Here is a 13625-nt window from a genome sequence, read left to right on the forward strand (position 1 = left end):
TATATTAATATTAATTTTAAATTATTAATTGGTTATAATAAAACAATTACTAATAAACAAGCAATAAATCAATTATATTATTAGTAATGTAAATTATTCTAATTAAACCAACAAAAGGATTCAATCAGAATGGCATTTTATAGTGAGTAAACAGAATTTCTGGTTCTCATAACTAAAACATTTTTTCTCTCATCGACGCATATCTAGATCGTTAAGTAGCACTAATGCTTCTTTTGGAGTGGATAACATCAAAATGCAATTTTCAACGTACATGGGGAATTTTTCTTATAACTCGCGTATATATATTCTGCGTAGGAAAAAATCACTAGATAAACCGAAGGTACCTTCGTGTGGTTAGATAATTCGTTCCGTTGATATTACGCAAACCCGCGGGCAACGCACCGGACGAGTGCGTGGTTGGTATCGTTAGCTGTGGTATCGTTCGCAGTAAAGATTGCTCCACAAGATTCGACGGGTGCGTACGCGGTATTCGCCACGCACGTACGCATTCCGCACGTACGTCTAATGCACATACTGTAACATTTGCGGCGGCCGCAGTCGCTTCGCGTTCGTTACGCGATCCAGCGTCGTCGAGAAAAATCGCAGAAACGATCGGCCCGCGATCGAAAGCTCGAAGCGAGATACGTATAGTATGCCTAGGTCGCTCGATCCCGCCGTATTTGATGCAAAGAGCGCCGTAAATATCGTCGAGCGCGCCCGCGGACACATCGTTATCGCCACGTGTGCCGGTCGCGCGGCTTAGATATCGTCATTTCACCGCGAAGTTATGTAGAAAAAGGTAATGATGGCCCCCGTGCCAAACATTCCGCACGCACACGTATGATGACAATCATTAGACTGAATATAAATTAGAGCATTCTAGATCTAACGAAAATTATTTCCAAGGCAAACTAAACACTGTAAAATACTGGAATTTAATTATGAAGTTAAATGTAGAGATATTTTAAGAGTTTAGGCAAATTATACTCCAGAGATATAAACAAGTTTTATTACTTGATTAGTTCCATAAACAGGGATATTTTATAAGGAAAAATTTTGTACAGTACTAAAAAATTATTTTAGTACATTTTTTAGCTTGTTCTAAATAATCTAAATCGTAGGAATATTTGAAACACAATCTGATTTCATATGCGGGAAGATCGAAGCGGCTGAAACGAGTTCCAGCCTATATCGTTTATGACAGCATTAATGCCGTTGATCATTACTTTAATTATAACTGCTCAGCATTCATTACACTTGTAGTTCTCCCCCAGGAAAGCATTAACACAAGCGGCTACGAACGTGCATTTTTTTAACACGTTCGAGATAAAGTAGGGCTCGACGTTCGTTTCGACTTTCGCCTCGAAGATTAATCGCAAATTAATACGACGACGAAAAAGCGGTACAAAAATTATTTATGATGCTGTCTCCTTCCTGTGCAATTATATGCAAACGGAATTGCCAATCGCGGGTGTCGTCGTGTATCACTCTGACGACGAAGTCATAACTCCCGGATATCGCTGAAATAATTACGGGTGGTAGGTTTAATAAGTCATCGACAGAAAGTTACTCGAGGTCGGTATAGCCAGATCAATCTAATCAACATTTTCAATTTAATATTTAATGCATTAATGATTTTACAATTCTAGATATTATAAAACAGTTTTGGTATCGTAATAATTTTCTCAACTTTAAAATTTTTCTACAACATTATTTGATATATCAGACTTAGAAATAATCAACGTTAAATGCTGTCCTCATTTTCATCAGATTTTAGTTGCACATTGAAAAAAAGCTTAGCTAAGTATAGCATAGCATTTTTAATTGGTTGTAGCAGCCAATCTTTTCTTTCAGTGTACATCTTGAATTTTTTTTTGTTATAATCAATCATTATCATATTCAACTTTACAATATTTCTAAATAATAATATAATTTATAAAATATATATTTCATTACAAAATTATAGTATATTTGAATAATTTTCTAAATGCAAACTTTTTAAGATAAGGACAATATGTTTCAATTGCGGTAATTTTGTATCAATTGTGTGCCTAAGGAGGCTATTCCTAAGTTAACCAAATTTTAATCAATTTTCTCCGATCACTCAGATCTATTATTCCGCCCGCATCGGGAAAAGAGCGTACTTTACGAGGCAATGTCTCGTAGAATACCAAATAGTTGTCGGTTTCGATCTCCTGGGACGCTTTTACCCTCCAACAGTAATCTAGAAAGCTCTTGCTTGATTAAATTTTAGCATGACTCCCAAAATGTTCTTCATCTTTACTGGCAACAGGAACGTTGCATCGGCCACTGAACCACGATTTTATTGCAACAGCAACAAACTTCCCGACCTTCCAGACGATGAAGTCGTGCTCCGAAGTATTTCCACATGGGGCGGGGATGAAAAATGAGGATGGAGTTCGCAACACTTCTACCAACTTCTATCCAGCGCGAATACAACACACGTTTTATTGCGCAAAAGCAATTGTTTAATCCTCGCTTCGCCTTTTAAATCACTTTTTTTGCAGTCGGGAAGATCAGCCCGCAGAACTCGGCTCTCGGAACGAGTTTAATTTCGTCAGTAATTACAGTCATCAGCCCGGTGCAATTTCGCTAAACTTCTGGACGCGGAAGACTTCTTCAGCTGGTGGTGGTTTTCGACTCTCATTTTTTCGACGAATTCTGACTGATTTTACGACTCCTAAATCGCGGCCGAAAGTCGCTTCGCGGCCACAAAACGAAAGAAAAAGGACGACCCAAAATCAACTTTTACTAAACGTTTCATACGTTCAAACCGACGCATGCATCTTAAGCAGCGATGCAAAGCAAAGAGGGAGAGACTGGCAGGCGGAAAAAACGATTTTAGAGCCGTTACGTCATTCTTTTTGAGAGATTGACGTGCTCGTCTCGCCGTGTCGGATGGAGTAAAGAGCATGTTACCCTAGATTAGCATAACAAACGCATACTGGAGCACTTGAACCGTACAAAGTGCTTGAACGTCGAATAGCGGTGTATAACCAAGAGTGTACAAAACAACCATAGCCAGACATTGTCAAGCTCAATACATAACGCAACTGAACGTTGTAAAAGCATTACTTTCTTCGAAAAATTTAATTGTCAACTTTCACCCATTGGCAAAACTAAAAGCTTTGAGCACAATAATCTAACAAATTTATACTTAAAATAAATCAAGCATTTTTCAATTAGTTTTCAATAAATAGTAAATTTCATATGCATTGCTTTAAGTATCGACGACGTTTAAATAAGATATTTCGAACATTTCGTTCAAAATGAAACATCACTTGAAATATTTCCTAATTTTAATTTTATAAACATTTCTTCAATCTCACGCGATAAAACTATAAACTATATATTATTGTATATGTATACATATTACTATATAAATTGTTCGAAACATCACAATGTTTGAATTTACTAAAATTACATCGAATTCTTAATATGTTGAATATATTATTCATTTTGATAATTAATCAAAACTTCAAATAAACGCGATATAAATGGTCAATAATAAAGTAAATTGTATTAATTTGTATTAATAATATCTATAATAATGACCAAAATAAGGATTCGCAAAGAAATTCACGAAAAAGCAAAGGATAAGCGCGTGATTATCCAATCGACAACAAAAAATAACATATAAATAACATATAAAAAACAAAGGACGTTACTCACGTAAGCGATTCATAACACTGACATCATCCAGCAACGCAAAAAACACTTAAGCATAGGTTACAAGTATTATGGACTTAATTTTCGATAAGATTAACGGTCACATGAATTATACAGATATGGATGTGCAACAGATAAAGAACTTCACAAAAATAACTTATTCTTTCTTGGATACGTGCTAAATGCATTTAGACTCGGTTGCACCAACATTACTCGATTTTAAGCAAGATTTAAAACTCTATCTCGTATTAAAGCCGAAAGAGAGACAGAGACAGTTTAAGCTCGCTTGAAATCGAAATCACGTTAGTGCAATCGGGCCTTAGTGAAAATAAAAGTGTCAATTATTTTCTTCGATGTTTATAGAAATTTTAACATAATTCAAAAAATATAATTAAACTGGCCTGATATAATACAACATATGATTTATTAACAAAGTTCTTTTGGCATTGAAATAATTTATAAGTCTGTTTTTTTAATCTTGCACTGATACACACGTTAAAGTGAAATGCAAATATGTTTACAAAGTTTTTAATAAGATCGTTATGTAACTATACAATGATTAGAAAATAAAAAGACTCTAAACGATCAAGTTAAATCTTAAGTGCTGAAATAATTCTGTGTGAATTTATATACATTACTTATGGTATATGTAGCATATAAATTCACAGAACAATTTCCACACTTAAAATCTAGTTCCTTTAAGGCCTTTATTTTCTAATAAATATATGTTTGTTACACTTCAACTTATTGCATCGTGTGCATCAATTTAGAAAGTACAGAAATAAAAGAGAGACCTTGTGAATCCTGACTGACTTAATCACCAAAAAATTGCTTTTATGACGGGAACAACGTTATTCTACTTATTCCATTTGACGAAACATATGTTCACGCCCGGCAGCGATAATGAAAGCGGAACTAAAGCATCTAAAATCGGCGATCGACGAGGCGTGAGATCGAACATCGAGTCTACATGATCAAGGCACGATTAAGGAATAGGCAAGACCTATTCCTTAACCATTTCCTCATCGCGATGACGCACAAGGGGCATTTTCTCACGCTTGCAAATTATTGCTCGCTTGAGTATTATTCTTTTTTAAAAACACCAATCTTGATCTTCGTGAAAGATACGAACATTTCGATTAAAAATGGAGCTTTTTCAAGCAACGAAATTAATTATTGAAGAAAAGTTCAAAGATTTATGAAAATAAATTTCGTTATTTTTATCAAATGATAGGCTTCGTATTTCTATATAAAATTTCGAATCAAATCGCGGAAAGTGTAACGGAACAAATGGAGGAAGAATAACAATAGGTGTTTTAAGCAGATTTCAATCTATCAATAGTATGCGAACAGATGTGTGTAAAGCACGCAATAGAAATACTGATAATAGTTTGTGGCGAAAAATATAACATAATATGCAAGAGAATTAAAAAAAAAACATCGCTTAAGGCATTAACTATGAGAAAATACGATGATCAGCAAAAACGGAAAAAATATCTACTTCAAGAAAATGGATTATGCTAAAATAAATAAATATTTTTCACAAATAGCAAAGCTTTGAATGCACGAAACATGATTTTTTTTGGAAACTACTTGATTTCGCGGAAATTGTTATCACTCATTTGTGACAGGGGCAATGTGACAGGGGCAATGGTTAATTTCGCTCGATAACACACCTGTGTTATCGATCCATAGGAACAAGATAAGTACGAACTGATTTTATCAATACTTGTGCAATCTTTATGCAAAATATGTAAAAGATATATGTAAGAAAATTAATTCTATATTACACACACGCATAAAGGAATATGAGCATGTATGTTTCAATACATTTAATTATTGAACAGAAAGTATTACGAAGGTAGAAAAATGTGAAGAGATTCTATCTTTATCTCTAGACTAATATTAATTATCAATGATAAATTGGATGTAACATATTGATTGCCATCGTTTCGAATATTAGCCAAGTATTTTCAGTATCGTTTATACAGTAATTTTTCCATACGTGCAGGTATAATATAATCATTACAAAACTAATAATCCGTTATAAAGCCGACAGCATAATCAAAAATCATTGTGTAATTTGTTAAAATAATCTTAAAATCTGTTTTGTCTTCAAATCGAGTACTCGCAGATAATGCATAATCTTATCGTTACAAGATTGAACAAATAAGATCTAATTTCGTGTATAAAAGACAGCGACAAAAATTGTCAAGCATCAGTTGCCAGATCACAAGCAAAAGTACTACCGGCAATATACTTCAAAGGTAAGCATTAATAGATCAAGTTAAACATCATTTTAAATTTTAAATATTAAATTGCACATAAAAATAAGCATTAAGCAATATAATAAATCTTTTATTTCCTGCCTCTTTTAAAAATAAATAAAACTGTTATCAAAAATGTAGTTTTCAAACATAAACCAAAAGATGTAAATAAAAAATTTTAAGTAAATATATAATTATAATTTTATAAACATTTTTATTTTTCAAAATTATCGCAATTCGTCTTATCATCAAATATAGATTTATTTTATTAATTCAATTAACTATAACAATGTATTTTAAATAAATTAATATTAATTGCGATTTTTCTCGTATATAATGTGACTGATGATATACGATAAAAGTTGAATAATATTTATGATCTCTTTCTATAAAAAATTATACACAAAACCGAAATAATTAATTCAACTGATTTATCGATGCACTACAAATATCATATTAAGAATTTGCTTGTGTTAATATAATTTTTGCATAAATTTGGTATGTTTAAACATATATTATATATATATATATATAATATGTAAATATAATGTAATTTTCAAATCAATAATCTCAATAAAATTATTTATTTTTACAGATGAAATTCGCATTAGCACTGTTAGCCCTCGTGGCTACAGCCTCCGCCTATGAGATTCCCAATTTCGGCAGAGGTGAACTCCGTCATGATATCCAAGATTTCTTGGATCTCGTACCTGTTGAAAAAGTAATCGAAATCACTATTCAATACTACGTCGAAGATAAAGAATTCCAGGATATGGTCAAATACTTCGAATCTGAAGGATTTAAGCAGCTGGTCAAAGACGTAGAAGCTCTGCCTGAAATTAAAATTTTGATGGATTACATCCATAATGCCGGTATTGACATTTACAAGATAGTGAACAAAATAAACTCCGCTCTCAAGCTCCCCCCACTTACCCCGCCCTCCTACAGCATCGGCACATACATTACCGGTGGAATTAAGGGATTTATTCAAGACATTCTGGACGTTTTGCCACGACAACAGTTTAAGGATTTGTACGAGGAGAAACTGAAGACCTCTAAGGCATTCGCCGATTTCATCGCGCAATTGAAATCCGAAAATTTCCAGCACATTGTCAACAAACTTTACGTTCACCCTAAATTCCAAGAGCTCTTGACACACGCTAGAAATGCCGGCGTTGATCTCGTAAAACTCAAGGATTTGTTTGAGGTTCTCTGGGGCATTAAAGTTCCTGCTTACTAATTATCAGGTGACCATCAACGCTACAATGAAAAGTGATTTGTCTCTTGTCACAATTATGTCAATAATATTTTCAAAATTACCATCTCATAAACTTTAAAGATTATCCGGTTACATAATGTTATGTGCTTCACTTGTGCAGAGAGTAATATATCATATAAATAAAAATCCTTCTATTCCTTGTAATTTTTCTTGATTTACCGTATGATTGAAGAATGGCTCGGACATAATTCAAATAACTCGACCATTCATACCGCGCGATGTATTTTTTCACGTCACTCCAAATCGTTCTCGCCCGATCAAACCAAGCCAAGATAAGCGAGATTATGCTCAAGCAACCGACCTGCCAAACTCGTTTTCGCGTGATCACGACGGCGTAACGTCGTGAATGGAAGTAAGATTGGGACGAGTCCTTCTCTCCCTCTCTTGCGCAATTATCCACCTTTTGCTCTTGCCCAATATAATATTAGAAAAAAAATATCTTTCCTTTTTCAAAATAAAGATTACGTTTAAAAACAATAACTGTAATATATAACATATTTGTAGTGCAACGACAAATGTTACATTAAATGTTGACTAAATACTCACTAATTTGCACTTTATAAAATTTATTATATAGAAAATATATGCAAATATATTATTAAGTTTTTATCGATTATACAGTGCTGATCAAATCAATCGAATTAATCTATTTAAAATACATCAATTTAATTTAATTGATTATAAAATCAATATTACAGGCACCAAAAATTTATATTTATTTAATATTGTCAAAATAATTAAATACGTTAACATATTGATAAAAAAGCACATCTTTTACTACATATTTATTATTTAATTATAAAGATAACCATATATTGAAGGTAAATAATTATAAAGACCATATTAATTAGTAAGTAAAATGTGTAAATAAAAAACCGTAACCGCGCTAATAATGAATTAGTAATATATAACAATTTAACAATAATTAATCGTTAGTAATAGCAACTTTAATATTAATTTAAAGGCATATATCAAACAAAATTTGAAAATCGACACTGAGATTTACAAGAGATAAACATTACATAAAAAGGAAAAAAATTGCCGCTGCTCAGTCGGCAGTAGCTTTCTCGCTTCTGAAAATATTATAATACACGACCAATCTCGAGAATCTTACGTTTCATGGATAAATACCGGCAAATCTAAGTTTAAATATCTCAAAAGAATGCCACGGAACTGCCGATCTTCAAAGAAGGGACAAGAGGATGCTAGACAACGAGCGTGGCTTTTAATTAATGATGCCTGGAAGTATACATGTCGCGCGCGGGGCCGATTTACGAGCCGGCGTGCGCTGGCGTGTCGTGTGGCTAGAATTTATCGTAGCGCACCGGTCTTTCCCGCTAATATTTAACCGTGTTGAAAGAGGTTGGCGAGATGCCGCGGGAGGTATATGGAGGTATATATATTTCTGCAGATCGTGCCTGTGCTCGAACTGCAAGAACGACAATCGACTTTTTCGCACAACCGCTACTTTGCGATAGAAATGAATGATATTTATTGAGAGTGAATCTGAAGAATTTGCTTACAAAAATTTGTCAAAGTGAGAAAATAATTCCATATGGATAAAGACATATATAGAACTAATGCAGCAAAAAGGAATTTATTATTCGCGAATGCACTACGCACGGTATTTGTTTAAATCAGCATTTTTCAATTTGCACAGTACATTAAATACGATAAATTTCTCGAGATATACACCACTAAGGCAACATCCGAAAATAAAAAATAAAGTTCTAATATATTTATTTTTTATTTTAATGTTTTAATAACGATGATATCGTTTTGATTAAGTGAGAGTATAGTTTAGATAATTTTCACAATCTTTAAAACATTACTTACTTCATGTCTCGCTTTTTAACTTATTTCTAAATTTTATCTCTTGTTTTTATCTTCTCTACAATTTTTAAGGCACAGTTGGAGAACACTTGTGGTACACATCAGTTGGAAAATCCTATTAAAGTTGATTTAAATTAACGGTTGTATCAGTACTATTCATGCTATTTTGCATAAATATATTTTCCTTTCTACATATATCATCAGTGACATTTTAATCATGAAAGGGACGGAAATTGAAAAGTCGGGCTTATTTAACTCAACTTATCGGTGCAGCCGAGTCTTAAAGTTCTAATAATTCAATGACGATATTGTCTGTTCAGATTTAATAATTTATTTTATTTCTTTATAATTCTCGTTCGATGAAAACGATATGAGACATTGTGCATGAACGAATATTCTTGTTAGAAATGAATAAACAATGTAATACACGTTTTCTAAAGAAAATGTTTTGTATATGGTTCATATATCATTTATAACCTAATCCTTATAACACGTCGCGTCTTTATAAACTTACTTTTATTTTAAAATACAATTTTAAAAAAATAATATAATAAAAAACAAGAGTTTAAGTAATATTTACTTAATGCGTGTTTATTTAAGAGTACACCTGTCATATATTTTTGCTATTTTGGTTATTTAAGTTTGCTGTTATTACATGCATAATAAGTGTTAAACACTCGTTAATTCTTACCTAGACGTGAGAAACGCTTTTATAATCCCAGTAATAGCTCCGCGTACTCAACGTGGCACTTATAAGTGACAGAACTTATAAGCCTCGCATTGCTCGTAGCACTTAGGAATAAACTACATGCAAGCCGAGTCTCATTCACAACGTACAATTGACACTTGTCACGAGGATGCTAGTCACGAGGTCCAATCGCGAATAGTGTATATCGTGCACGTAGATGTAAATAATGCAGTCTCACACGCCAGATGATTTATAACTAGCACTGATAGAACGGCAACGAGAAAATAACACCAATCAGATAATCGGGGGAGACACCAACGTTTTTTCTTTTTTTTTTTTTTTTTAATTGATCGAAAAACTCGGTCAAAACGGAAGGAACTGACGATCACGTCGAATCTTCGCGATCTTGTTATCACGCGTTCCGATTCGACCTCGCTCAATATCCGGCGCGAAACAGGAAACGAGGCATTCCGACTGATCGAAGGCCGTGCGTCAAGCGATGAAACGGAGTGACAGCGCTCGTTTACAGCGAACTGACCTACGACAAAACAGTTTTGCCTTCGCTAACACGAACGAAATCGTCCTTCATTCACTATCCGTTGTGAATGAACCGTGCTCCGAAAACACCGACGCACTACCACGCGCTCGCTGTACCCTCGATATGCATAATTAAAATCCTTACGCGACTTACGTGCAAGCTGAATGAAAAAAGGGAATGTTCAGTTCTACGTTATTCCTCTCGTACGCTACATCGATCCCTCACGCACGATCGCGTGTCATACCGATGTAAAGCCCTTAAGATTATCCCTTTTGGGAAGCACCCCTTATTCAGCGCATAATTGCGATGGTCGCGAACGATGAGAGAAGCGTTTTTCCTCAGATCACCACACGCGTACACTATCTCTCATGAGTCCATCATTATCATCGCACTCGTAGCACTCTGAAAAATTGCGAAGACCGCGGGAATCTGCGCGACTGATATCGCCACGCGGTTGTCTCTCGCGTAGGAAAGGGCAGAGAAAGAGAAATGACAAAAATCCTTCGGCACAAAGACCGTCGACACGTGCGGCAAGAAGAGCAGCGCGCACTGAAAGACAGCAGCCGGATCGGATCGTACCGCGGCCACGACGGCAATGCCCCCGCATCGAAGGCTTAAGCGCCGCCGACGCGGTCGGAAACCCTGGCTGCGGCCCCCCACCATGAAGAACCACCGGCCGGCCGGCCCCCACCACCATCTCTTTCGGTGACATACACAACACCGGTTTCCCCGTGGCCTCGCATCGACGTGCACCCAGCCGACGATGCATCCGGGGTGCGCACACACAGCTTTCGCTCCGGATGGACCCAAAACTGAGACGAATTTTCATCTCGCCATGAATTTATCAAAAAAGATAACGTCCGTGGATCGATCAGAACTTTTCTCTTACAGAAACCACAACAAAATCAGGAAGCAATCACGATATGTACAGCTTTTTGAAATCTTTAGTACAAGTTTTACTTATATAATTTCTATTTAAAATTTTTCGTAAAGTTGTTTGTGTTATTTTAAAAATATGAAAAATTTTCTTAAAATATATAATTAACATTGTATGCATTTAGAAATCAATATGAAATTAGAAGAAATGTATTTTTCATCATTAGATAATAACATTAAGTATATTAATCAAAGTTAAAAATGTAGTTTATATTCGAAGATTAAAATTCATTAAAACATTTTTCATGTCGTAATTTAGTTATACAAAAAGTATTTTATATTAAATACCATGTGTACTGGTTAATATAAAATTAATGAGGAAGTTTTTTAATCCTTAAGCATTGTAGACTCTGCTAATTAAACAGTTAAAAAATTAATTATATTTAAAGTTCATTAAAAATTGTTTTCTTGTCGCGGTTTAGATACAAAAAATATTTTATATTAAATATTTTATATTAAATAACATTAAAATATTTCATGAAAGTTCGCTTAATGGAATGTTTTAATTGGAGCTGTTTCGTTTTTTTTCAAACTCGGACATTTGTAAATATACCTCTGTCTTAAAATATCAGACGCGAAATGATGGAAAGCATACAATGCTGCATATGGTAACAACGCATTAGTCGAAATTGGTTTCGTTATAAGTACATCGGAAGGATGATTTTGTTTCTGTTCCTTGCGCTTATTACCGAAGATACAATCTTGAAATATCGTACAGACAGAATAATCATCAGGGAGGTATCCAATATGGAAACAACATTATGAAACATATTTTTTATTACAAGCGAAATCCGTGTATTAACTTTTTCTTTTCCATGTGCGCGATTATCGGAGCAGACGTCTTTCATGAAATAAATATCGGAGGCGAAGTAATCGGAAGGTATTTTTCATCCTCGATATTTTTCGTCTTCTCGGGGTCTCAGAAAAGAGACAGCGTGAAAGCGATATCGATTGATAGCACTGTCAAAGAAAAACCTTCAATATGAATCTAATCGAACTGTCAGACTTATCTATTACAAACCATTATTGCTTTCGTTATAAGCGTAATAATGCATCGTTTCTGGAATTTATGCGAAAAGAAGATATTATATTGATTGAATACATTATCGAACATTGCCCTCTCCAATGCGAAGGAACTGGAAAGATGGCCCTCACAGAATTTTTGTGGTGAAATTCCAGTGGAGACGAAATATCAGAGAGGAAGCAGATAAAAGCGTGACACTCGATACCGGAATAATTATCAAACGATGGCAATATGCCGTATTTCTCTCCGTGTTTACTGATATTCTCTTCCGTATTGGCCACGACGTCCCTGCCATCCGCGAAGAAACTTGAAACTTTCCGCTTGAATAGAGGCAGCGCATTTATGCGCCGAGTATTAATCATTAAATAGCAATCAGTAATCGTTAATCTATATTTCAATCGACATTTTAGTGTTGACATAAACAGGATTTTTACAGTCAATTTTTTTTCCATGTAATTTTAGCATTCAAGTGCAATTAACAAGTTAAGTCGATCCTCCTGTTTAATGTGTTTTGACATGCACATGACATAAAAAGAATGTATTGTTTTATTTCAATTAAAATAATTTCATACCATATTTTTCTTGACAAAAACCTTACTTGTTTTTAAGAATAAATTATAGTAGAAATAAGAACATATATTTTTTAAATTATACATATTTAGTGTAAAATTTCACGTAAAAACAAAGGATTGCATTAAAAAAAAAATTAATGTAATTTACATTAATAAAAATGTAAAATGAAACATTGATTGAGTACTTTTGCCAGTTTACACAATATAATACTGCGAAAGAAATGTCTAAGATTATTATGTAAAGAGAACACTTTAAATAAGACGCTGAATAGCGTAAGTGTTAACAGCGTATCTTTCGTCCTTCATCTTTGAAAACGTGTCGCCGTCGGAAATGCAGCGGCAAGTAGCAAAAAAAAAAGTGTTATCAGTAATGGAGAAAGTGGTAAGAGGCGACCGTGAAAAATAGTCTCGAAGTACGCCCGCGTCTGCAAGGGTAGTAACCTCTGTTCACCCCGTCGCCAGGACAGCAGACGGTCGCCCAGCCTAACCTTGTTCTTCTGCTACATAACGGATGCCGGAGGCTTTAGGAACACCCCGGCGGAGCTCGGGTAGCCGGAACAATTTTCCATTATTCCGGTCTGACGTAGATTACCTCCGCTTTCATGATAGAGAGAAGAAAGAACAATGAAACCAACATTCCGGCCTATCGTGCACAAGCTTTTGGTACTTCATGCAGTATAAAAGACCTCAAGAATGTAGACGGCTCAGGAGACAAATAAAACATGAATTTAACCGGCGCTTTTCAAATTAAAAAATAGAAGTTTGTATTTAAAATTCTTCAAAAAAAAAAAAAAAAAA

The 13625-nt window shown here is 34.4% G+C and overlaps 1 protein-coding gene across 1 annotated transcript; it reads left to right on the forward strand.

The window, feature by feature from the left end:
* Positions 1 to 6552: 6552 nt before the first annotated feature.
* LOC108772747 (protein G12) lies at positions 6553 to 7702 on the forward strand. Its single transcript, XM_018538351.1, has one exon. The coding sequence runs from the start codon at positions 6553 to 6555 to the stop codon at positions 7195 to 7197; it is 645 nt and encodes a 214-aa protein (XP_018393853.1). The 3' UTR covers positions 7198 to 7702.
* Positions 7703 to 13625: the final 5923 nt, after the last annotated feature.

This window comes from Cyphomyrmex costatus, unplaced genomic scaffold (assembly GCF_001594065.2).
Source record: "Cyphomyrmex costatus isolate MS0001 unplaced genomic scaffold, Ccosl1.0 scaffold193, whole genome shotgun sequence".
In the NCBI taxonomy this organism is placed as follows: Eukaryota; Metazoa; Arthropoda; class Insecta; order Hymenoptera; family Formicidae; genus Cyphomyrmex; species Cyphomyrmex costatus.